General features: G+C 44.5%; 1 protein-coding gene and 1 long non-coding RNA gene across 5 annotated transcripts in view; both read right to left on the bottom strand.

Annotated features, from left to right (window-relative positions):
* Window positions 1-1,407: 1,407 nt before the first annotated feature.
* On the bottom strand, window positions 1,408-6,653 carry LOC111854638 (uncharacterized). Its single transcript, XR_002840722.2, has 3 exons — window positions 3,600-6,653; window positions 2,951-3,233; window positions 1,408-1,592 (listed from the first exon to the last, which is right to left on the bottom strand). It is a non-coding gene; the product is annotated as an uncharacterized lncRNA (long non-coding RNA).
* An 11,336-nt stretch (window positions 6,654-17,989) lies between these two features.
* Window positions 17,990-25,836, bottom strand: part of LOC111854625 (alpha-2-macroglobulin-like) — a 56,442-nt gene continuing 48,595 nt past the window's right edge. For 3 of the 4 annotated variants that reach the window (XM_072711756.1, XM_072711753.1, XM_072711755.1), the window contains exons 29-37: window positions 22,864-23,026; window positions 22,235-22,431; window positions 21,886-22,101; window positions 21,554-21,672; window positions 20,017-20,107; window positions 19,835-19,903; window positions 19,148-19,253; window positions 18,903-18,944; window positions 17,990-18,517 (exon numbers count right to left, since the gene is read on the bottom strand). In XM_072711756.1, coding sequence (XP_072567857.1) covers window positions 18,489-18,517; window positions 18,903-18,944; window positions 19,148-19,253; window positions 19,835-19,903; window positions 20,017-20,107; window positions 21,554-21,672; window positions 21,886-22,101; window positions 22,235-22,431; window positions 22,864-23,026 — 1,032 coding nt within the window. In that variant the 3' untranslated portion in view covers window positions 17,990-18,488. The remainder of the gene's footprint in view (window positions 18,518-18,902; window positions 18,945-19,147; window positions 19,254-19,834; window positions 19,904-20,016; window positions 20,108-21,553; window positions 21,673-21,885; window positions 22,102-22,234; window positions 22,432-22,863; window positions 23,027-25,836) is intronic. The other variant, XM_072711754.1, reaches the window with a different exon arrangement.

Below are 25,836 nucleotides of genomic sequence, written 5' to 3'. Positions count from 1 at the left end.
ATTGATATTTCCATGTATTTCTGGTATACAGTTTTTTTGCATTGTGTGTCCAGGGACTAACGTGCCTTTCCATATTTTCATTCAAAGTTAAATAATGGTTTGTGTGCCAGACTTGGCATAAGATGAAGCCTGTGCTTCCCTTATCATCCCCAAAACAAATGGCTTAGTGGAAAGAGTGAATCTATCCAAAGGTAAGGAACATGTGTCATGAGTGGTGGCACCAAATTTCAATATTGTGCATCAACATTTATTTAGTCTTTGTAGACGGCATTTACATATTATATATTAACATAAGATCACATATGTTATATTCATATCATATGCTATTATTAATATAATACATTGTTAATATAAATGTAAAATACATAATATTTGTTCTTTAGAGCACTTGAAAGCTTGTTAGGGAAAGACTGGACCCCTAGGATGTGTACTTGGATGCAGTGATGTTTGGGCTTCAAACCAAAACCCAGGTTACCACCAAGTACTCCCCTTATTTTTTAATGTTTTGGAGAGAAGCTCGGTATCCCTCAGAAATGCCACAGGATTACTTGGTTAGTAAATTCTGTCTGTCCGTCCGTCCATCTGTGTGTGTATGTGTGTGTGTGTTTGAGTGCGTTTTCAAATTTGTGTATATCTTACACATTTAGGGCAATCACTCTTCTGTTCACAGGTTGACGGCAGTGTGAAGGCCATCATGGCAGAGGAAGCGGTCTGTGAGAGATGTGATTCCATCAGGGAAATCATGAAGGAAAATGTGAAGAAACGACAGGAGCACTCAAGTTTGGTGCTCCCAAAGCAGACTTTAAAGTTGGGGACCAGGTATGGAGGCAGAACAAAAGAAGTGAACACAGGAAGTATTTGTTCCCACTGACCCAAATGACCAATCAAGTGCCTGGATTTGAAAATCTAGTCTAGAATGTACCGACATGTATGTAAAATGTAGACTTTATTTTTTAGCTAATTATAGTGATCTAACATATATTAGTCTTTTAAAATGAAAATATATATATTTTTTTTTATTAAAAAGTTCAATTAGGGCTTATTTTAACAGAGGGGCAGCATTATCCCTCTGAGGGGGCGACACCCCCTTACACTCCCCCATGGCGCCGGGCCTGATGAGATGTAAGACTTAGCGAGCAACAGGCTTGACTTTAACGGGCTAAACCAGGGAGGAGACGAGAGGATTAGGCAGACAAGGTGGGCAGGACCTGATACTGGGTCAATAAATGGTGCATTTTCCACTGGATTCATGATACCGGGAATATTTACCAGGCTCCCCTTGCAAACACTCTAGTTCCCAGCAGGTCAGTGGGATTAACCACATAAAAACTAGGAATTAGGTTTTTACTCCCAGTCAATAATCAGCTCAATCTCCCTTCTATTTGAATGAAAGTTTCATCCACTTCATTTGATTCCACAATGTTTTATTGTGATAGACAAAATGTTTCTTTACAGTCTATCTTGATCTTCCACTCTCTTCTTTCTTTCTTTCCTTCCTGCACCCTTCTTAGTTCTTTCTCCTCTCCTGTCCTTCCTCATTGCCGTAAGATTCAGGTAACAATTACTGCTAATTCTTGCACTGTCAGTAGTACCTGTGGATCAAAGTGAACTGATATATAATAGTTCTTAAATGGTTTAATTGATAATCACTATGAAGAAAGAAATCATTCATTTTGACTGATTGCTAATCCCTCTGTTGTCATTATTAAACATTCTACCCAAATACCCCCTCCCTAAGTATTTTCTGCAAAAAATAAAATGAAAATAAGATGAAAATACAATCTACACTTTGCCATTTAGCTTTCAAAGTCTATGCACAAAAATCCTGCAAAAATTAAAATTAAATAAGTACCATTTGCATTTCAATTTTCCACTCATGTATGAGTCAGATGTGAAAAATTAAATAAAATATCCTTTTTGTCTTTTCATTGTCCAATTTGTGATTTTTCATTTCCTACTTTGCTTTTTCATTTTCAAGTTCCCCAACATGGAAATATATATGTTAACTAAAGCGGGCAGTGGGCGGAGCTATAGCTCACAACTGCGTTTTTTGCATAGCATATGGCAGGCACGTACGCCACTGTAAGGACACTGAAATGATCCTGGGCTAGATAGGTGTTATAGGCTACCTAGCTGGAAACATGGCAGTATGGGCCATTTGAATTCTAGTGTTTCATTACAATGGCATACCTGTATAAATATGTGTGCTACTTCTTAAAAATTCTATTCGTATTTTATTTCGTATTTTCAAAATGTCTTAAATATAAACTGTATAGCATGTGCCGCTGCGAACAGTCCCCTCTAGGGAACCTTGGAATAACTTAAAACATTAACATCGCTACGAATAAGAAGCTAAATGAATCGGAAGCTGCAAATGAGTAGCTAAGTTAAGCCACGTGTGACTTTGCCATTAGTTTGGGTGACATGGGCGACCGTGCGCAAGGAACACAATGACAACGGAATCCGTAAACGCACTGAGAAAACGCATGGCTCTGCCCAATGACCGCTCCAATTAACATATATTTGCATGTTGGGAACTTGCAAATGAAAAAGCAAAGTAGGAAATGAAAAGTCAAATTGCAAAATTAAAAGACAGAATGGTTATTAAATTTATTTATTTTTATTTTCCAAATGTGACTCGTACGTGAGTGGAAAATTAAAATGCAAATGGTGCTATTTCATTTTAATTTTTGCAGGATTTTTGCGCATACACTTTGAATGAAAACTAAATGGCAAAGTGGAGATTGTATTTTCATTTTATCACTTGCATTTTTGCAGAAAATACCTCCCACACTCCCCATCTTCTGCGATTCAGTAGCTGCGTCGGCGAGCCCCCTTAATTCTTTAGCCAAGGTAATTAACATCTCCCAGCATGCTCAGCGCGAATGTAAATAGCCTTTGTCATTGTAAATGGCTGTACTGTATACCCGGTTGTCGAGTGAGCCCTTACCTGTACATGTGTTTGTGCAGGATCCTTGCCTTATCCTGGCGTTTCTCTGTGGCAACGTGCAAATCCTCACCTTGCGTGCAACATGCAATTTGCAATGGGACCTCTCCACGCTTCCCCGCTCTCTTAATGGTGAGAATATTTGTGCACAACACAGCTTAGTTTCTTTTGTCGTATGGATTCCTCGCGAGGGCTGATCACAAGGAACCCGATATTTAATCATATGCTGCTTCCGTTCTTGTTTGCAGTTCGGGAGTCTGGGTCTGCTGAGTTTGCTGTGGGAGGACTGCACAATAATATGGAAGTAAGGAAACCAAGTGACATGCGATTTCAGCAACTATAAATACATCGTTTAGTTTTTGTTGGTCCATGCTAGCAAGGCTACATATGAATTACAGACGACATATGTGTTTGCTGGTTCACTGAGTTACTTCGCGTTCGCGCCTTATTCACAACCAGTATGATATTTTGCTGTGCTGGTTGTTGTTGACACAGGAATTCACACAATAATATACAAGCACATTAAAAGACATTTATAAGTGTGTCAAACGATAAATCGATCAACGGGGTGATTACTCTGCATTAACGTGATCTGGAATAAGACAAGCCGTCTGGGAGTCCGCGAACACCGGTTTGGGAAACACTGTCTTACATCTTTAATCTGGCATCCAAATGGACACCGGCTGTGCCTCGATCGTTTCCACATCATGCACTTCATCCTCCTCAACAATCAGCTGCTCCTCAGACTCATCATCTGATGAGCCACTGGACCAAAAGAAGGGGAAACACCAGAAGCACATTTTTGCTGAGATACTCTTCCACAAGTGCGAACTGAAAATGAGTTGTGTTTCTGCTCACACCAAACTTTATAAGCTTGAGGTTCTCGAACCACAGTGGCGATTTTTACGTCAGTTTTCACGTGACGTCACATGCGCATAGGACCGCCCACCCGGCGCGCAAAATAAGGCTTTATTACGCTGCCTGCTGCTTATTTTTACCACATTTGTTTAGCCAAAATGCCGGATAGTTGTTATTCAATTAGATGCACTAACCGGCAAGGATACAACCCTAGTTGACCTCTTACAGAACCTCATCCGAGAGACAAAGGAGATTATGGATTCCTTCTGTTTATTAGACGTGCCTCCTCCCATATGGAGGGAAATATAGAATGGCAACCACTGAAGATTAGTAGCAGTTTAAAATACATTGATAATAAACATGCGTTATAGCAAACATTATAATTGTATAATCATATAATCTTTGTTATTAAAGTATATTAATAAAGCTGTTAAACTATGTTAGAATGTTAAGGCAGTGATTCTCAACCCATGGGTCAAGCTCTGAAAGGGTCGTGAGGTAGAGCTGGAAATCTAAGCATTTTAAAAACCAGCAAGCTCCTATTCTGATCAACAATCAGATTTCCTTGCCCCAATCCTTGCATTATCCTATATAAATGGGTCTTGGTTAGTGCAAAACTCAACTAATCAAAGACAAACCACAGATGCTTCATTTAAAATTCACTGGCACATCCAATCAGATGTATGCAATAGGTATTGATTGACGCAAATTGCAGAGTGCCTTGCATGCTCAATCGTAGCGTTACAACTCAGCCAGCATGGTAAAAAGTGGGTTGCGGTGCAATAAAGGTTGAGAACAACTGAATTAAGCCTACATATGTTCACGAGTGAGGGAAGGATGGAGCAGGAGATTGACAGGCGGACTGGTGCAGTGTCAGCAGTGATGTGAGCGCTACATCGGTCTGACATGGTTAAGAAGGAGCTGAGGCAAAAGGCAAAGCTCTCGATTTACCAGTCGATCTACGTTCCTACCCTCACCTATGGTCATGAGCTGCGGGTAATGACCAAAAGAATGAGGTCACGAATACAAGCGGGCGAAATGGGTTTCCTCCGCAGGGTGGCTGGGAGGGACTCAGAGTAGAGCCACTGCTCCTCCACATCGAGAGGAGCCAGATGAGGTGACTTGGGCATCTGATTAGGATGCCTCCTGGACACCTCCCTGGTGAGGTGTTCCAGGCCTGTCCCACTGGGAGGAGGCCCCGGGGAAGATCCAGGACATGCTGGAGAGACTGTGTCTCCCGGCTGGCCTGGGAACGCCTCGGGATTCCTCCAGAGGAGCTGGACGAAGTGGCCAGGGAGAGGGAAGTCTGGGTTTTTCTGCTTAAACTGCTGCCCCCGTGACCTGACCCGGAAAAGTGGTAGATGAGGGATGGATGGATTGATGGATGGGAATAACGGCGTTAAAATCACGGCATTACTGACGCCATTCTTTTCTTTGGAGAGGGGCGAGGGCAGGGGCGAGACAACCGCATAAGTGATCATGATTGGCTAAGATAGAGCAAAATTTCATGGTTATCCAACCAGAGGCAGAGGTGGGCAGGTGTTTACACAAACACACACGCACAGGAGGAACACAGCAATGGCGAGTTCAAAAGTAGCATTTTTACGGTGGAAATACAGACATTAATTTTCCCTTGTTGAAGTTAAAGGGAAGAATGTATACGTTAAATGTACTGTACATTATGTCCTGCGCATAATAAAAGCAAAAAAATCTTAGCCTAACTGCACATTGGATAAATCTACTAGAGCCCGACCGATTTATCGGCAGGCCGATATTATCGGCCGATATTAGGCATTTTCCAAACTATCGGTATCGGCATTTATAATGGCCGATAAATGAATATTTCAAAAATAAAATAAAAACGGACGAAACACCCTTCAACCATGTCATGAGTGTTGGCGTTGTATAGTTTGTCCACCAGAGGGCACTCTACACCGTCCCTGTTGGCAACACTCGTGTATAACGCGCCACACATCCTGCAACCTGCAGATCCAGCCAGAGTCGGGCAGAGAGAACCAGTTATCCGCGAGTGAGATCATCGGTGAAGTGTGTTCATGGTGATTTGGTCACGAGACATACATTGCTTGAATAACAATTAAAAGAACATCCCCATCAGTTCTCTTAACTCAAATAAGCATGACAAAATTCGTGACTATCATGTCCAGTTTTGCTGCTGTTAAATAAGCAGAGAGTGAAGCGGAATTAGCTAGTAATTACGTTACGTTGTTACAGTGTACAGTAGTTGACTGACTGTCCTTTTAACTTTTGACAATGAGACTGAAGTATTTCTTTAATAGCGTGGCAGTTATAGCAGTGAGACGTATCATCTCTCCTTGGCCTGTTATATTGAAAATGTATGTTTTACAATTTGCAGTATGACTTTATCCATTGCTAAATTATGGCTCATCATAGACTAGCTAACCACAAAGCTAGCTAATGCCACTATCAGTGGAAGACCGCTAACGTTAACATTAATGAGCTTGGAAACCACAACGAACTTATTCTGCCTAAATAAAGTAATGATTACTGTATTTATAACTAGCATATCTCTAGTTACAGTCCCTGCATTGTAAAATGTAAATTTGCGAGGAGTGAACATTTAGACATAGAGAAAAAGTATCAAACGTAGCTTGTGCATAAAAGTTCTATTGCTTGTGCTATTCAAAGTTATATTTATGAAGCTTACCAAGTCTTTTAAAACTGGTAACTTTGATTTGGTTGTTGTTGTTTTTGTGTTTTTGTTCAAAGGACTTTACGTTTCATATCTTAAGTTTGTATTTTTATTTTTTATACATTTTATTTATCAGAACTTAATCAAAAATTATATTTTGATGTTCCTCTGTTCTGTTGTGACAATAAAAGAAACAAGTTTCTTTTTAAAATGCATTATCATATTATGTTAGTTAAAACTCATAAATAACTACAAATAACTAATGTTAGGGAAATCTGTTAATGTTTTGTTGCGTGTTTCTGAAATTTAAAAATATATATATATATATCGGCCGATATATCGGAATATCGGTTTTAAAACCAACAAATATTTGTATCAGTATCGGCCTTCAAAATCCTTTATCGGTCGGGCTCTAAAATCTACACAGCATGGAGTGAGGGAAAGCAGCACTGGCATGCAGAAGATTCAAGGGTCATCATACTCATGACAGTATCGCAGCTGAGCTTGACAACATTCACTCATGATGGCATATCCCACAAAATCACATCAACTGTCACGGATAATGGCTCTAATTTCGTCAAGGCCTTCAAAAGGTACCAGCCAGTCGAGGAGGACGACTCTGAGGATGACGAGGATGAGGTGACTTTTACAAACATTAATGATGTCTTGCAAAATAGTGCTGGTGATGAGAATGATGATGATGGTGGTCATGTGATTACTTTGCCGCCACATCAGAGATGTGCATCACACACATTTAACTTTGTTTCATGTACTGATGTTGACAAGTGGTTACTGTCAAGACCAGAAACAAAAGCGATATACATAAGAGCTACCACCAAATGCACAGACTTATGGAATAAGGCAAGTCGTTCAATGGTGGCTACAGAGACCGTGGATGATGTTATTTCAAAGAAGCTGCTAGTCTCTTGCACTACGAGATGGAATTCATTTTATGATGCCCTGGCTCGAATCTGTGACATTCCTATGGTCGAGCTGAACACCATCTCCTCTAAGGTGGGGTTGACAGCCATCACAGAATGGGAACATCAGTTCATCATGGAGTACTGCACTTGAGGCCTTAGACATTCTTCAGGGAGAAGGCAACTGTTTCCATTGCACACTTCTACCCACGCTGGAGACACTAATGTTCAGGACCATGGAACAGAACAGTGGCCTCCAAATCCTAGCTGACCTTCCAGAGGCAGTTGTCACGGTAAGAACTTTAATTTATTTAATTTATATCTTTAACCAATTATGCAACAATTGCACTTTATTAATTTGGATGGATGGGAAATGTATATAGTTTCCTTATTCTGTTATTTACAGATTAAGCTGACTAGAGATGATGGACCTTTTGCTGTATAGGCTTTGTAGGTCCATCATCATACACATTTAAATTAACATACATTATGAAAAACAATTATGTAAAATGACATTATTAAATATGTTCATAATAATGTATAATGCTGTGTGTGTAGACAGACAATAGTATAATCTAAATTCTTATGTATCTTTCAAGGCAATCAAAATAAGATTTTCAGAGGTGTTGGAAAGTGAGGATGCTGTCGGCTGCTGTGACTCTGCCCAAGTTCAAATTACATTGGCTGTGGACACAGGACAGGATGGACAAGGCCAAGGTAAGTCTACTGGCAGACAATCCATCCATCCATCCACATTTTTGACATATTTGAACATTTAAAAAAAATGCAATGCTTAAGTTACTTTCTCTGGTAACTAGTTACTTTTATAATGCTGTAACTCAGTTACTAACTCGGTTACTTTTTGGAAGAAGTAACTAGTAACTCGGGCGCAGGCGAAGCCTCAGGCGGGGCGAGCCTCGGGGGTTGGAGCTGGCGCCCCCTTCTTGGGGAACTTGGGGATCTGGGGAATTCCCTCCTCTGTAGCATGAAGGCGTGGGTTGTGGAGACTGAGGGAAGGGAAATCGAGCCTACCTGGAACTCCGCCTCTGGAACAGGTTGGAGGAGGAAAGGCGTTTCTGGAGCCGGTGCACCAGGATCAGGCTCTTCGGGAGTCAGCTGGCTGGGACCGAAGGCTAGTGACCCAGGCACAATGAACACCGCGGGGTCAAGTACAGTAGGGTATGTCCCTTTAAGGGCCATGGGGAAGCAAGTGGGACTTGTGGATCCCCAAGGGATCTGCCCTTCCGCGTTTCCTCTGTCCTTTCCAACGAGCAGACACAGCAGGGGCGACGGAGAGTTTGTGCTGTCCGGACGGTGGGGGGAGAGGCAGTCCACTCTCCAAGTGAACCTGCTGGATCATGACGTCTGCCACTCTGCTACACAGCCTCTGCAAGTTGGCTCGCACCTCTTCCGTAAGGGGCGAGTCATCGGACGGGGAGATCTGCTCCAGGATCTCCCATGAACGGATAGCAAGGGCTTGCACTGTGGGGTCCTTCTTCACCTAGGGCTGGGTGATCCAGTGTATCGTCTCGTCTATGAGGCTGAGAGATTTGGCCTCTGTCAGGCGAGTTCTCTTAGAAGAGAGTCCAGTCATTCTGTCATGTGGCACAGTGCACAAAGCACAGACAAAGGAGCAGAACGTCAGGAATCAGGGAAAATACGAGGTTTAATAAAAGGGAAGGCAAGTAGATACAGACTGACGCTACAACATTAATGACCGGACTGGGGAAACAAATTGAAACGCGGACTAAATACATTGAACTAATGATAGCAACAGGAAACAGCTGATGAACACGGGGAATCCACACAAAGTTAACGAGGGGTGTGGCACACGAGAGGTTTGGACGAGCGGGGCATGACAGGTCACAGCTAGCAGTGTGAGAAGTGAGCCTTTGGCAGCCATGGCTGTGAGTGACACGCCAGATCTCTGCACCTGCCCGTAACCGGCAGGCCCTTGCGTTCCACTTCCAGGCGCGCCCCATGGCCCGCTGCCTGCCCAACTGCAAGCCCTCGCACATTGAGTCCACTGGCCATAACCTCACCAGCTGCTATGACTTGATGCTCACCGAGAAGATGTACAAGGGCTACCTGGTCAAGATGGGTGGTAAAATCAAGTCGTGGAAGAAGCGCTGGTTTGTCTTTGACTGCATGAGGAGGACCATCTCCTATTATGTGGCTAAAACTCATGAGCTACAGTGGAAAGTCTGCATGCTATAGAACAGGGGTGCCCAACTCCAGTCCTGGAGGGCCAGAGCCCTGCACATTTTTGGGTTTCCCCTCATTTAACACACCTGATTCAACTCCTTGTGCTAATTACCACACAGCTCTTGAGCTGAATCATCTGTGGTGGAACAAGGAAAGAACTAAGCTACACAGGGCTCCAGCCCTCCAGGACTGGAGTTGGGCACCCCTGCTATAGAAAGTCTGCACAGTACTGCCATAATGGCAGGTTTTATTGTGATAAAAAATTAAACCAAGACAAATCATGTTACAATTTATTCCACCTATATTGCAAAATTTTTTAGGGAAAAAAATCATACAAAAACCTGGTTGTGCTATGGCGCTTTTCCACTGCACCAGGTACCGTACTGTACTTTTGGTACTTCAAGATGCAAGTTTTCCACTGGTATTTTGTACTGAATTTGAAAAATGCCTGTAGTAGTGTGTAGGGCTGGGTGATGTGTGATATTAATACCAACATCGCATGTTAAGCACATGCAATTCTTACATTACTAGTAAGCTAGATTTAGATCAGGCTTTTTCTCACTCCAGCCAAGCGACAACGTCGTATGGCCTCCAGGGCATGTTTATACTGTGGCAGCAGGGTCATTTTGCTGCTTCATGTCTGATAAAAGGACGCGTCCACCAGTGAAGAAGAGGGTACTGCGTGGCCGCAGTTCTGCCCTCTTCCCAAGGAAGAACCATTCTGCCTGCAGAGGTGTCCTGGGGGCTACAGCGACAATCACTGGCCGCCCTCATTGATTCAGGAGCTGAAGCCAGTTTCATCAACGCCGCTCTGGTCCAGAAGTGGGGGATTCCCACCACTCCTGTCCAGGCACCTCTGGTGGCTCAATCCCTCAGAAGACAGATGGCAACTGTGACTCGCACCACCATCCCGGTGAGTCTCCGTCTACCGAGTAATCATGTAGAAACGATATCTTTTTATGTCATAGACTCACCCAAGCTCCTTTAGTACTGGGGTATCCTTGGCTACTCGGGCACAATCCTCTGGTAGAAGGGGATCATCGTCGCCTGGAGTCCTTCTTGTCATTCCCAGTGCCGGCGCTCAGCTCTAACTCCGGGGGGTTCCCCTATTCTTGAAGAAGTTCCTGACCTTTCTCAAAGTGCCTTAAAGGGGTTTTCAGTAAGTCCCGAGCCTCGTCCCTTCCACCTCATCGACCGTACGATTGTGCTATTGACCTGCTTCCGGGCACTAGTCCCCCTAGGGGGAGCCTTTACTCTCTTTTGGCACCACAGAGGATGGCCATGGAGGAATATATCCTCCTGAGACCCAAGGAAAAAAGCGTCTTTCAATTTTAGGTTATGTGTCTTTGGAGGAAATAAGACATCTTACAATTTAGATTTTTTCAAATAAATTTTTTTTTAATTTTTTTTTTTATTCCCTCCTCCACCCCCCCTCTGCGGGGGACTGTATCTATTTATTTATTTATTATTATTATTATTTTTTTTTTTATTATTATTTATTTATTTATTATTTTATTTTATATTTTTATTTACTTCCTCAAAAGAAGGAGAGGGAGGGGGGGGACAAAGGAGAAGGAGGGAAGAGAGAGAGAGGGAGAGAGAGGAATGGAAAGAAAACAGAAAAAAAAACAAAAGAAAAAAAAAAAAACCAAGAAAAAAACAAAACAGATAATCTGCTTCCATGTCTGTTGAAAAGAGAAAGACAACATACAACATCTGTACTAATCACAACGACCATCAAACGTTAAATGTTGTTGAACAGCACACACAACCAGCCTTACAACCCATGCCCAGAAACAACAGCCGATCAAGACAGTGTGTGTCCGTGAGCACGTGTCCGTGAGCACCTGTGTGCACACCTGTGTGTCAGCGCGCTGGTGTTCCTAAGGTTTCTCCATGTAATTGTCTAGTAGTGTGTGTGGGGAGCCACAGCCCCGCCCACCCAGGACATGAAGTCGACACGGGGGAGACCCGGGCCCCAGATATCCAGAGGCCCCCCAGGGCACGGGAACCCCAGGAGGACCAACGCAGGGACAATTGCAGCCCCCACCGAGAAAAGGGCAGAGGAGCGCTCCGGAGGGGGGCCATCCGGCAGCCACATCACAGGAGCCCCAGGGGGCCGTGGCGACGAGCACGCAGGCCCCGCCGGCGGCCGGCCACACCAGGGCAGACCGGACCCCGGGCCCAGAGATCCAAGGGCCCCCCCACCCCCCAGCCAGGGCCCCGACAGAGCCGGAAGGGCCAGGCCCCGGCAGGCAACCGCCGAGAGTGAGCCAGCACACACCAGAGCATCCAGCCCCAGACATCGAGAACCACCAACGCATCGGCGGCCGGGGGCCTCATCCACCAGCAGGGAGTGTGGCGGGGGGTAATAGAGCCTGAGATGTTATTTCAGGTGGAGTCTAAGACCCAACCTGACACATACGTATAGACAGACAGGCACACACATACACAAGCATACGTTCCCACCCTCATGCACACATAAACAAATATTCACCCATTCGCCCAACATGAAGACACAGAAATGAACGCCGTACACACACTCACACTCCCCATATATACTCTATACTCCGAGATCTAGGCACCACCGCCCCCAGAGGGGCAATCCGCCACCAGACCTCGGAGATGGATCCCTTTTTTCCTCTGGCATGGGGACAAGAAGACCACCCCGGACCCCACAGCAGCCGAGAAGCCCACCAGCCCAGACCCCGACCGGACGGCCAGCTCCTCCCAGCCCCCGGCCCCAGATGGTGAACAGAGAACGGGGGTGTGAAAAGACCCCATGCTTCCCTCCGCCCGCTCATATGTGGTGTTGGTGCGTGTTGTTCTAAAGTGCTTTAAAACAGGGGAAGGGCATGGTGCTAACCACCCTCTGCCTATCAGCAGCTGGTGTCAGCTCGGCCTCTCCCCAAATTTTTATTTTTAATTTCACAGCATGTCCTCTTTAGTGTACAACAGGAATAAATACGTTTCCTAACATCAGCGAAAAGATAGATGCAAAAATACAATGTCCACTACAATGGACATAAATGAATGGGTGGGGTCTCAGGAGGATATAGGCCAGGCTTTAGCTACTGGCATTATCCGTCCCTCCTCTTCTCTGGCAGGGGCTGGATTTTTCTTTGTTGAGAAGAAGGATGACACTCTTCGCCCTTGCATTGACCATGGGGGTCTGAACGACATAACAATCAAGAACCGTTACCCTTTACCACTGTTGTCCTCCATCATGGATCAGCTACATAGCGCCAGGTTTTTCACCAAGCTAGACCTGAGAAACGCCTATCATCTAGTCAGGATTCGGGAGGGTGATGAGTGGAAGACTGCGTTCAACACACCCACTGGTCATTATGAAGACCTCGTGATGCCTTTTGGGCTTACTAATGCTCCGGCTGTGTTCCGGAATCTGGTCAATGAAATCCTCCGAGACATGCTTAACAGATTAGTTTTTGTATATCTTGATGATATCTTGATCTTTTCTCAGACCAAACAGGACCATGTTCAACATGTCCGCGAGGTTCTCCAGAGGCTCCTGGTGAACAAGTTATTTGTCAAGGCTAAGAAGTGTGAATTTCACAGGCACACAGTCTCCTTTTTGGGCTTTATCCTTGTGGAAGGGTTTGTCCAGATGGACCCCGCTAAGGTAAGGGGGGTCAGCCAGTGGCCCCAACCTGGCTCCTGGAAGGATTTACAACGGTTTTTGGGGTTTGCTAATTTCTGTCGCCGATTTATCAAGTGGTACAGTATGGTTGCTGCTCCATTGACTGCACTCATTTCTTCCAAGCTACCGTTACACTGGACTCCTGAGGCTCAAGTGGCTTTCAATGACCCGCGGACCCCGTTTACTTCGGCACCCCTTCTGCAGCTCCCTGACCCCTCAAGACAGTTCATAGTTGAGGTGGATGCATCTGGGACAGGAGTGGGTGCCATTTTGTCCCAACGTAGTTCCGGGGATAAGATACGTAAGATTCATCCCCGCGCCTATTTTTCCGAAAGTTAATGCCAGCGGAAAGGAATTATGACATCGGGAACCTGGAACTCCTAGCTTTTAAACTGGCCTTGGAGGAGTGGCGGCACTGGTTGGAGGGCACTTCGGAGCCATTTCTGGTTCTGACAGACCACAAGAACCTGGAATATTTGCGCATGGCTAAGCGTCTCAACTCCCGTCAGGTCAGGTGGTCATTGTTCTTTGCCCGTTTTAATTTTGTGTTCTCCTTTAGGCCCGGAGACAAGAACCTCAAGCCGGACGCACACTCTCGTCAGTTTAGGGAGGATGACCTCAAGGATGCTGGTGCTGTTTCATGGGGAATTGAGGAGGCGGCCCAGGCGGTACAGCGGCTTCTGCGCCCCCCGGCAGGGACTCAGCAAACTGTCTCTACATCCCAAAGTTTCTGCACTTCTGAACAATCCTATGGGAGCACTCCTCTCTCCTAGCCTGTCATCCAGGGGTGCATAGGACAAGGGCCCTTCTCGCACAATGTTTCTGGTGGCCTTCGATGCTTTGTGACATCCGTAGAAACATTGCGGCTTCCCCCATTTATGCACAGAGTAAGACCCCCTCTAAGCTCCATGGTCTTCCCATCGATATGGTCTCTGATGGGGGCCCTTCGTTTTGTTGGACCTTTCCCAGTGTCCAAGGTCATTAACCCCTCAGTGGTACGTCTGCCTGCTACCATGTGCCAAGTCCATCCCGGCTTTCATGTGTCATTACTTAGGCCTCATGCGACGAGTCCTCTGGCCTCCCCTGTGCTTCCTCCTCCTCCCCCTCGGTTAGTGGATGGCAGTAAGGTGTTCTTGGTTCACTGGTTGTTAGATGTTCGCTGCAGAGGTCGAGGTCTTCTGTATCTGGTGGACTGACAGGGTTATGGGCCCGAGGAATGTTCCTGGGTCCCAGGTCATTTTATTCTGGACCTGTCTCTGATTGCCGACTTCCACTGTCCCTGTCCTGGAGTCAGATGTAGAGGGGAGGGTACTGTCACGGATTGCTCCAGGGATGCCCCATCGTCACACCGACCACGCCCCTCCAGGGAATCCCACTGACGGGAGACACCTCCTTTGGGGAAGCCATACCTTTCCATTCTGATTTTACGGCTAATTCTTGTTAGGAGCCATTCCTCTTTCAGCTGTTTCGTTTTTTTTTCTGTCACCAGATCTATTTATAGAAGCCGATCACCCTGATATGGTTGCGAGATCTTCATGGTGTGCCCAGAGTTCGAGCATTTCTCCTGTTACCGATTTTCCTGTATACCAACCTCTGCTCCGTATTCCAGACCCCGAGCCTTGCCTGTCCCCTGTTTCACTGCCGACACCGATCGCCTGAACCATGCCCGATTTCCCGACTCCGATCTTCGCCTTCTCCCTCTGGACTCTGTAACCAGTCGCCGAGCTTACAGACTCTGATCTCTGTCTCCGCCCTCTGGACGATCGCCCATCTCTCTGTGCCATGCCATCAGCCACCTTTCCGCCTCTGAGTCTGCTGAGATTTATTGGAAGCCTGATTCTCTGCTGCTTATATTCTAACAGCTCGTCCTGCAATAAAACCGCTTACCTGAACCTGGTCTGCATCAGCATTCATCCTGTGCATCCCTCACAACATGGCATGTTTTGAATAAAGATTCGCTTTTTGTTCTGATGGCACCCCCGCACATTCTGTGCTCAAACTTCTCATAGCTGTGTTGTGCGATGTTTTTATAGTGTTGTAAGATTGCTACTTGTTCTTGCTAGATGTCGTTTAAGTGATCGCCGATCACGATCATTCAGGATTTTTTTCCGGCCACATTTCTTCCTCAAAGACAATGGGTCCCCACTATCCTTCCAGTTTTTAATAATGCGTTGGACAGTTCTTAACCCAATTTTAGTAGTTTCTGCAATCTCCTTATATGTTTTCTCTGCTTGATGCATGCCAATGATTTGACCCTTCTCAAACAGACCAACATCTTTTCCACGACCACGAAATGTGTCTTTCGACATGGTTGTTTAAGAAATGAGAAGCAACTCATTGCACCAGTTGGGGTTAAATAACTTGTTGCCAGCTGAAAGATAATCGCCCATGCAGTAATTATCCAATAGGAGGCTCGTACCTATTTGCTTAGTTAAATCCAGGTGGCGACTTTTTTTTGGCCAGGCAGTATATATGAATTCTCAATTAATTCGAAAAATAAAAACAATGTCTATCTCTTAAATGCAGAAGTTTAGTACAATGACGTTTATTGACAACCTTGGAGACGGTACCGCAGCAGCATGTGCTGGTGATGCATTGGTGTCCTGTCGGCATTGGTGAGCTTCATCCATAAACATAAGCCTCCTTCTGGTTTGCTTTCAGAGCCCGAATCCTGTGCTGACCTTTTTTGTGAAGACACACAACCAGCTCTACTACATGGTGGCTCCATCCTTAGAGGCCATGCGCATCTGGATGGATGTCATAGTAACGGGCGCTGAAGGGTACACACAGTTCATGTCCTGAGAGCACCTCAGACTTTGAGGCTGCAACAGGTCACAGACTCAGCATGGACTTTTCTGAGGGTCTAAAACTCCATTTTAGGAAAAAAATTATTTTTACTTTTGCTTGCAACACTTCTGTAATTTAATTTAATTTCAGAAAATGCAACTTTTTGGACAATTTTGGACATTTGCACAATTTCAGAAATTTCACAAATATGCACAATTTTACTTCATGCTAAACTTGCTCATGCTTATTTTGTACATCTGACATTTTGCACGTTTTTGTCTTGTCCTGTTCTGTTTTGTCTTTACAATATCCTGGAAACTATAATGCGCAGTCACTTTTGAAGCTTCTTATGTCCTCCTGCTGTCCCTGTTTAGTGTACAGAGATTTTTATAGTTCTCATAGGTATTTAAGTTTACGATTCTCCTAAATTTGTATAAGTTTCTTCTAAATGTGTATTTTCTTCTAAATTTGTATTATGTGTAATCTCTGTTTATATTTTTCTATATTTTATATTCTACGCACCATGGGGGGGGGGCTGGGCGAAACGGCATTTCAATACACTGTATACTATGTATATTGTTGTATTGACAATAAATCCCTCTTGAATCTTGAATCTTGGGGGGAAAAAAAGGATTCTTGACAAATTTTGCCTGGGTGAAAACAGTGAGTTCTGAAGTCAAATGTACGCAAGCAGATACAAAAGATGTAATGCAGTCCTTGGGCCAAAAGTTGAACTTTGACCCTTTTCTTGACGCTGAAGCAGCATTGCATTTCTGGCAGTCTATAGGAATTTGTATACCAGGTGTATGAGAATGGTACTTGGCAGTGCTGTAGCTATGTAATTCATGCTTGTGTATGATAGTTTGTACCTTTCATACCATAATGATTGCTCCAAGTATAGTATAGTGGGGGCCATTGTCATGTTCAAGAAACGAATTTGAAATGATTCAAGCTTTATCCTGCATTATCCTGCTGGAAGTAGCCATCAGAGGATGGGTACATGGTGGTCATAAAGGGATGGACATGGTCAGAAACAATGCTCAGGTAGGCCGTGGCATTTACACGATGCCCAATTGGCACTAAGGGACCTAAAGTGTGCCAAGAAAACATCCCCCACACCATTACACTACCACCACCAGCCTGCACAAGGCATGATGGATCCATGTTCTCATTCTGTTTACGCCAAATTCTGACTCTACCATTTTAATGTCTCAACAGAAATCGAGACTCATCAGACCAGGCAACTGTCCAATTTTGGTGAGCTCGTGCAAATTGTAGCCTCTTTTTCCTATTTGTAGTGGAGATGAGTGGTACCCGGTGGGGTCTTCTGCTGTTGTAGCCCATCCGCCTCAAGGTTGTGCGTGTTGTGGCTTCACAAATGCTTTGCTGCATACCTTGGTTGTAACGAGTGGTTATTTCAGTCAAAGTTGCTCTTCTATCAGCTTGAATCAGTCGGCCCATTCTCCTCTGACCTCTAGCATCAACAAGGCATTTTCGCCCACAGGACTGCCGCATACTGGATGTTTTTCCCTTTGCACACCATTCTTTGTAAACCCTAGAAATGGTTGTGCGTGAAAATCCCAGTAACTGAGCAGATTGTGAAATACTCAGACTGGCCCGTCTGGCACCAACAACCATGCCACGCTCAAAATTGCTTAAATCACCTTTCTTTCCCATTCTGACATTCAGTTTGGAGTTCAGGAGATTGTCTTGACCAGGACCACACCCCTAAATGCATTGAAGCAGCTGCCATGTGATTGGTTGATTTGATAATTGCATTAATGAGAAATTGAACAGGTGTTCCTAATAATCCTTTAGGTGAGTGTATATGCAATATAAATCTGTCTTAGCTTTTAAATTTGAATTTAGTACCAACACTGACTGGGCACAGTTAAATGTTGTATCATCTGAACTCCTCTCCACTAGCCTGTGAACACGTCAAATTGGTTTGCTTTATTACTTTATTACACTGAATTACAATTTACATTTACATTTGTGAAAACACAAAGTGAAGGCTGGTTAATCTGCTGAATTAATATGAATAATATCAACTGCCAGAATGTTAAATTGTTTCCCTGAAACACCTACATCTATCGGGGTGGAATATTGGCTGCTAAAACAATATCATTTACTTAACTGTGTTTAAGTATGAAGCCTCAAGGACCATTCAAAAGATGTATTTTTAAAATTGAGAATGTAGTAGCATGAAAATCAATAAAAATAAATCTCTGGTGTGTTAGTATCTATGTTAGCATATAAACTGAGGGGAGACCCAGAGAAAGTGCTGGAAACATCAGAAGAACTCCTGCACAGTTGATCTGCTTGCTTGCTTGGTCACGCATCAAGATCAGGGGGCTGGCCCAGCTCTCCAATCACAAGGCATCATCCCAGGGGGCTGGCCCAGCTCTCCAATCACACGGCACCATCCACCCTACACCTCATTTAAGCCGTGACCTGCAAGAAACCAGAAGCTTTTTCCCCTTTCAGTCTCCTTCCCATTTTGGGGGAAGCTGGCAGCTTAAACATCTTCTGTTCTGTTCTAATCTCATTCTTATCGTGAGAGGCACGGCTGAAGCCGCGATCGACGCCTCCCAAGCTTCTCCTTGGGAAGTGACATGTGCTGTCACTCATTTTCTTCCATTCTCTGTACACGCAGTCACCACACAGTCAGATTTACATGTTTCAGTAGATCTGGGGCTAAATTTCGATGTACCCGCTCCACAGTGGGGGTTCCTGCGTCTGGGTAAGTTCAGCTGGGATGGTGGTAGAATTATTCCCTTTGAACTTTATGGAAAAACCAACCACACTGACGGTTGATTAGTGAAGATCATGTGTGAGAGAGCAAAAGGTACTTACTGTCTGCACAAGGGGAGCTGTACTCACTCACAGCTTCATCACCTGCAGATGAGGGTTAGGGTACATTAGCATTTACAGTATAGCTGCTTTTTAGATGGCAAACGAGGCTAAAAGAACATGAGCCTGATCAGCATTAATCACAGAGTAATTACCAGCTGAAGGTATTCCCATTTTATAACTGTAGGTGTTATTTTCCTTGAGTGCCGTGTTTGTAAAGTTGAAATGCAGGTTTCACTGATTCTTACTTGTCTGGTAGTAGTCGTACACCTTCACCACAGCTGGCTTTCGATTCCGTACAGGTACATCTTCCATTATGGTCAGAGAGTACAAGTTGGACTTCATTTTCTTCAGCTGTACAGATAACAGACAAGGTAACTGGTCTGTATTCTGATTCATATGTTCTGATTGCTGCTGCAAATCCCAAACCTGTGTCTTATTTATCCTTCTTGTGATCCCAATTATTGAAAAATCTTTTTGAGAGAATAAAAGGTGATTGCATGCTGGTCATGATTTTTTTTTCTAACAAAATGTAGCACTGCCTTGGTGATCAAGAGTGGACTTCTCTAGCAGACAACCGTCCCCGTTAGCTTTTTGGGCGAGAAGCTGAGGGGCAATGGGGGGCCGTTACATCAGTAGGCAGAAGGCCCGTTTCCTAATCGGGCCTAAATCAGGAGCTGAATGTCTGACAGCCCCATCAGCACAAGGCTTGACGTGTCACCCTAATTACACTGCTCCCTTTGTTATCCTAAAATATTTCTGTTTTCCATAACCTAACAATTTCCTGTCCAAATACTAACTCATACCCAGCACCACTTAGCTGCAGATGTTTGTGGCAGAGCAGTATGGCTGACAGTGCTTATTTTCAGTGGTACTCGTTACATAGCAGCACAGCCTTAGAGTTACACAGTGCCTACACCTTATTATAGTTTTACCTCATCCACGTAGAGGATAACATGCCCATCATCCTCTTCTACCCGCTTTACATTGGGCTGGCTTAGCATCTGCAAATGAACAACGTTCCTGGTCAACTTTTGATCATTAATCCAAAGACCAGGTAATGTTAACAATCTGTGACAATATTGCTCCTCCTATTCATCTGCATAATGCCACTCACAGCTTCACGGGAAGGCTTGTCCAGTGAATATCCAGACAGGAGCTTCATCTTTATAATCACCATGTTAGTTTCATCCCGCTTCCCATTGTACCTGTCACAGAAGGATGGAACCAGTCAAGTGTTTGGACAACCAAACCATGTGAGAGTGATACTGTCACATCACATGACCCGGTCGCCTGACCTAAAGACAACAGAAAATGTTCTAGGGAAGTCTGACCAGAGAGTGAAGGAAAAGCGGCCAGTGAGTGCTCAGTATATATGTAGGACCTACTTCAGGACAACTGGAAAAGCACCCCAGGAGGCCACCTCATGAAACCAGTATAGAGGAGACAGTAGGGTCAGCCAGTCCCTGGAGCTATTGGGGTTGCTCAAGGGCCCAAAGGTGACATCACTCTGCTGACCCAAGGATTTGACCCGGCAACCTTCCGAGTCACAACCCACAGAGCTAACGCCCCCCCCCCCCAAACAAATTATTATTATTTTTTTTGTTGAATTATTTTTTTGGTATGTAGATAATTCAGTATCTGTTATTTTATAGTTTTGATATTATTTGAATAGTATAAATAAATTGTTCTATGGGTCTTTTTTCCCCAAGGGGATCAATAAAGTATTGATTATTATTGATTATTATTATTATTATTATTTAATATGTGTTATTTTATAGTTTTCATATTTGAGTAGTAGAAATGAATTGTTCTATGGGTAGTTTATGTCTAAACATTTGATTAGCACTATATGTAAAAAAGGAACAAAACTCAAACTCACAACAAAATATTAAAGGATTGCCAAGCTTTGAAAACCCAAGCAATTATATTGTTTCGGCATTTGTTTTACCTTAAAAGCCAATTTGCCTTTCTATTAATTATTCAGTACTACGTCCCTCCGTCCAGCCCTCTCATGTGCCACGCCCACCTCGTTACCCTCGTGTGCATCCCGGTTGTGATCAGCGGTTTTCTGTCATTTCGCCTTGTCTTGTGTATTTCAGTTCGCGTTCAAGTCTGTTTCCCCAGGTCTGTCATTGACGTTTTGTGCTATGTTGCTTGTTCCCTGAATAAACCCCGTGTTTTGGATTCCTGTTTCCCGACTCTGATTCCCCGCTTCTCTGCTCGTCCGACAGCGATCTCAACAGAATGACAGACCTCCCCAAGAAAACGTCTCAGCTCACCGACGCTGAATACAGCAGCCTGGTCAGCGAGGCAATTCATTTGCTGCAGCAGCCTGAGGTACAGGATGATCCTGCAGCTCGCGCCCTGGCCGCTCAGACGGGAGAGATCCTGGCTAGGATCTCCCCAACAAAGGACTCGTTCCTGGCAGAAGAGGTACGGTTAAACCTGCGGCAGCTGAGGAGCGAATTGGCGGACGCAATGATGAAACAGGTAGCCCTGGACAGCGGAATACCCCCTTGTCAGCTGGAGCTACCCCCCACTTCACCGTCTGAGCCCTCCGAAGCTACATTTTCCAGTCAACATAAGAGGAAACGTCAGAGTACATTTCCTTTTGGATGGTGGCATGAAAGCAGATCTGGCACTAAGCTCACCTCACTTCCACAGACACTGTCAAGGGCTTCCTTGAGCTGTCGCATAGCCCATCTGTCTTGGTGGTGATGCTGAAAGCTGAGAAGTCAGCAGGAGCAGGGATGTGGTAATGCAGAGCAATCTGGGCGAGGAAATAACAGGCCAACATGCACATGTTTTGTTAGAAGACCGAAGACACAGAAGCAGGGGAGTTAACATTACCTTAATGAATTAACAAAGGGTTATGCCTGTGATTTGATTTTTTCAGCTAATCAGAAGTCCAGCAAATACAGGAGTTACTTGAAGGGCTATGGGCACAGAAGGGAGCCCAGTGAGGCTACGGACGGGCAGCAACCTGCAGAAACGCGCAGCCTTGGCCTGTCGCTTTGATGCTGTACTCCCCCGGGACTTCCGTGAGCCGGACCTCCTGGTACAGCAACCTGTTGTGCTGATTCACTACAAACTCCTGCTTGTATCCACCAGCCGATGACACAACCACTGTACTTTCACCCTCCGGGCTGAAGATAGTGGCGCTGTACAGTGACAGAGCCTGCAGGGCCACCACTGTGTCCTGGGGGGTGCAGTGTGTGAGACAGAGCAGATTAACAAGCTACACAGATAAGGGTCATTAATAATGTTAATGAAGAGCAAAGGTGCTGAGAGAGGAAGAGAGTGACATGTGACGGCTTGGGGTGTCTCAGCACCTGCGTGGAGGAGAAGCCGCCGTATGGGTTCTGCTGCAGGGTCAGCCAGCGCACGATGCTGGACGCGTAGGAGAGGCCAAAGTCAGGAAGCATGGGGCCAGACAGCAGCGCCAGCAGCACATAGGAGGACGTTTCCACTGCCAGGGAGTCTGTCTTTGTCCCTGACGTATCAGGCAGCTCCCAATGACATGAACCACCTAGTGACATGAACCACCCAGTTACAAAAACCAACTAGTGACATGAACCATCCAGTGACATGGACCACCTAGTGAAATGAACCACCCAGTGACATGGACCACATAGTGAAATGAACCACCCAGTGACATGGACCACCTAGTGAAATGAACCACCCAGTGACATGGACCACCTAGTGAAATGAACCACCCAGTGACATGAACCACCCAGTGACAATGACCACCTAGTGACATGAACTATCCAGTAACATGGACCACCTAGTGAAATGAACCACCCAGTGACAAGGACCACCTAGTGAAATGAACCACCCAGTGACATGAACCACCCAGTGACAATGACCAGCTAGTGACATGAAGTGAGATTTTCATTACCAGTGAACAATCCCGCTGCCGCTTCTGGTACTTAAGACCCGAAGGACTGCAGTGAGAAGGTACCTGTGATCTTCGCCTTCTTGGCTAGATAGCTAATGAACTTGCTCCTCATCTCATGGTCCCCAGCCAGAGTGAAGGTGTATGAGAGCAGGGCAGTGAGGTAGAGGTTCTCCAGCTGGCCAGAGGCGACTCTCAGACAAGACAAGCTCTTCTCCAGCACTGCATTCTGTCTCCGGGAAGCAGAGACACAGCTGATGTATGCTTCTTCCCAGGGAAGCAGTGTTTACAGGGCTGTGACCAGATTAACCACTTCCAATAAAAGGTCCAAACGGTGGCCACAAGCTGTCTGGGGGCTCCAGCCATATTTAGCATTTGGGCAGGTCTCTTTCCATTTGGGCCTCAATATATTTGTCTGGTTACACTTTCAGAGAAATGATGTCATCATGAATCTGGATGAATTGAACTGCATTTATGTAGTCAAGCAGGGCAGTGCAGACTTTTCAAGGAGCGGCTTTTCAATCCCTCAGTTAAATTTGAGTAGCGTTTTGCAAAGTCGCTGATCACTTGTGATCCCAAAATGGAGCAACTTTCTATCATTTGGGCAAAAGAGGCAGGTGCTCAGGCACCCCCGCCCCCCGCATGTCCCATTGGCCTACCAAAACTACCCCCAGCATCATCATGTCATCTTCAGTCTGAATGCTAAGCAATCAGAATCTATTAGATACATGTATATACCGTATATTTCAGACAAACTGAAGCTATACAATACATATATACAGTGCACCATATATTTCAGAAAAGTATCTGGACACTGTAATCTCTTGCTGCTGTTTTTCTTGATTATAAATACAGGTGATTCATAAGGGACTTGGACCCCTTCACTTTTCACATTGTGTTATGCTGCAGCTTTAGGACTGGTTTTACTTCACGCATAAGTGGTCACCATGCAGGGCCGGGCTGCCCGCGACCCTGAATGTTCTTTCTTTTAGCGCAAACACACAAGACAACCACGTATTTTGACGCTAGGCCTGGGGTGGCGCTGTAGAGCAAAGTTACTCTTAAAATCATATTTATGAAGTGTGGAATGGATGTTATAAAATTAAAACTAATACTAAACAAGTACTATGAATACAGATGCTCCTCTACTTGCGAACAAGATACGTTCCCAACAAAATTTGGACATACAGTCCTCTTCGTTCGTATGTCTGAAAGTTCGTAAGTTGAAAGTTCGTAAATAAAGGAGCGTCTGAATTGCTTCCAAAACCAACCGTAATAAAGCATCAAATACTTCTTGTTAATGATTTTACTGCTACTATAATATTGCTATATTCTTTAGCTAGAGTAAGGATTTCTTTATTTTTGGCCTTCTGCTTTAGAAACAGCAGACAACGTTACGTCACAGCACTCTGTAGAAGCCAACAAAGTCCTACAACTTTACTAAAACCTGAAAGTAAATATATAACATCTTTAAAATAAAAACTAATGAAATCACACCAAAAACTAAACTAGATTTCAAATGAAAACAAACAATAATATAAAAATACATTTAATAGCCTAAATGATAATGCTGAAGCAAAACCATGCACGGGCTGCTGCAGTACAAACGTATTTTATTCTAGTCTCTATAATTCTGTAGCAAGGAATTATATAAATGCTGGTGTTTCCCAACTTCCTCAGTCAACCATTCTTCAAATCGGCTACTCATTTTGTTATAATTCTGATCATAGGGGGTAGAAAAGGTTTATATACATTGTATATATGTATATATAATCTTTGGTCCAACTCCTTTCTGACTTTTTGACTTTCTGCTACTTCTCCTCTGGCCAGTGAACGATCGAGGTTCATTTGCGTCACTGAGTGGTGTTGGTGCTGCGGAGCCTCAGTATAGTCTCTGCATTGTAATAATGTTTGAGTAATGTGCAGCCTCGCATGCAACACTCCTACTCGGCATCTAAGGCTGGCCCCATGGCAAAAACTACATCACAATCGCCGTATGCAATGTCACATGCGCGTGAAGTAAAGACCAGCCTTTATGCTAAAATTGTTTAAATTAATTTTTTTCACTCAACACCACATGACAAACCAAAAACAGAATTTCAGAATTTTTTTAAATCTGTTAAAAATAAAAAATTGAAACATCACATTGAAATAAGAATTCAGACCTTTGCTGTGACGCTTGAAATTTAGCTCAGGTGCCTTCCATTTCTACTGATTATTTCTGAGATGTTTTTAACATTTTTAGATACTACCTATGGTTAATTTAATTTATTGGACATGTGAGATCATGTGAGGCTTTTACATTGTCACGAAAAGCCTCAGTATAAGACATAGATGCCCACTTGGAGCTGCCAAAAGGACTCAACCTATGATCTCTGGTCTGATGAAACCAAGATTGAAGTGTTTAAAAGTTCTAAAATCTTATTTTGCTTCATCATTATTGAGTAGTGATTGTAAATTGATGCTGTAAACAAATTAATTTAACAAATAAAATTTGAAAAACATGAATACTTTGTGTATCCACTGTATAACTGGCAGAGCAGCTGGCTGGCCAGGCTACTGTGCTATCTGTTCACATTCATTGGCGAGGCTACTGTGCTATCTGTTCACATTCACTGGCGAGGCTACTGTGCTATCTGTTCACATTCACTGGCGAGGCTACTGTGCTATCTGTTCACATTCACTGGCGAGGCTACTGTGCTATCTGTTCACATTCACTGGCGAGGCTACTGTACTATCTGTTCACATTCACTGGCGAGGCTACTGTGCTATCTGTTCACATTCACTGGCGAGGCTACTGTACTATCTGTTCACATTCACTGGCGAGGCTACTGTGCTATCTGTTCACATTCACTGGCGAGGCTACTGTGCTATCTGTTCACATTCACTGGCGAGGCTACTGTGCTATCTGTTCACATTCACTGGCGAGGCTACTGTGCTATCTGTTCACATTCACTGGCGAGGCTACTGTGCTATCTGTTCACATTCACTGGCGAGGCTACTGTACTATCTGTTCACATTCACTGGCGAGGCTACTGT

The sequence above is a fragment of the Paramormyrops kingsleyae genome, chromosome 1 (assembly GCF_048594095.1).
Source record: "Paramormyrops kingsleyae isolate MSU_618 chromosome 1, PKINGS_0.4, whole genome shotgun sequence".
NCBI lineage: Eukaryota > Metazoa > Chordata > Actinopteri > Osteoglossiformes > Mormyridae > Paramormyrops > Paramormyrops kingsleyae.
This window is presented reverse-complemented; position numbering and strand designations above follow the sequence as displayed.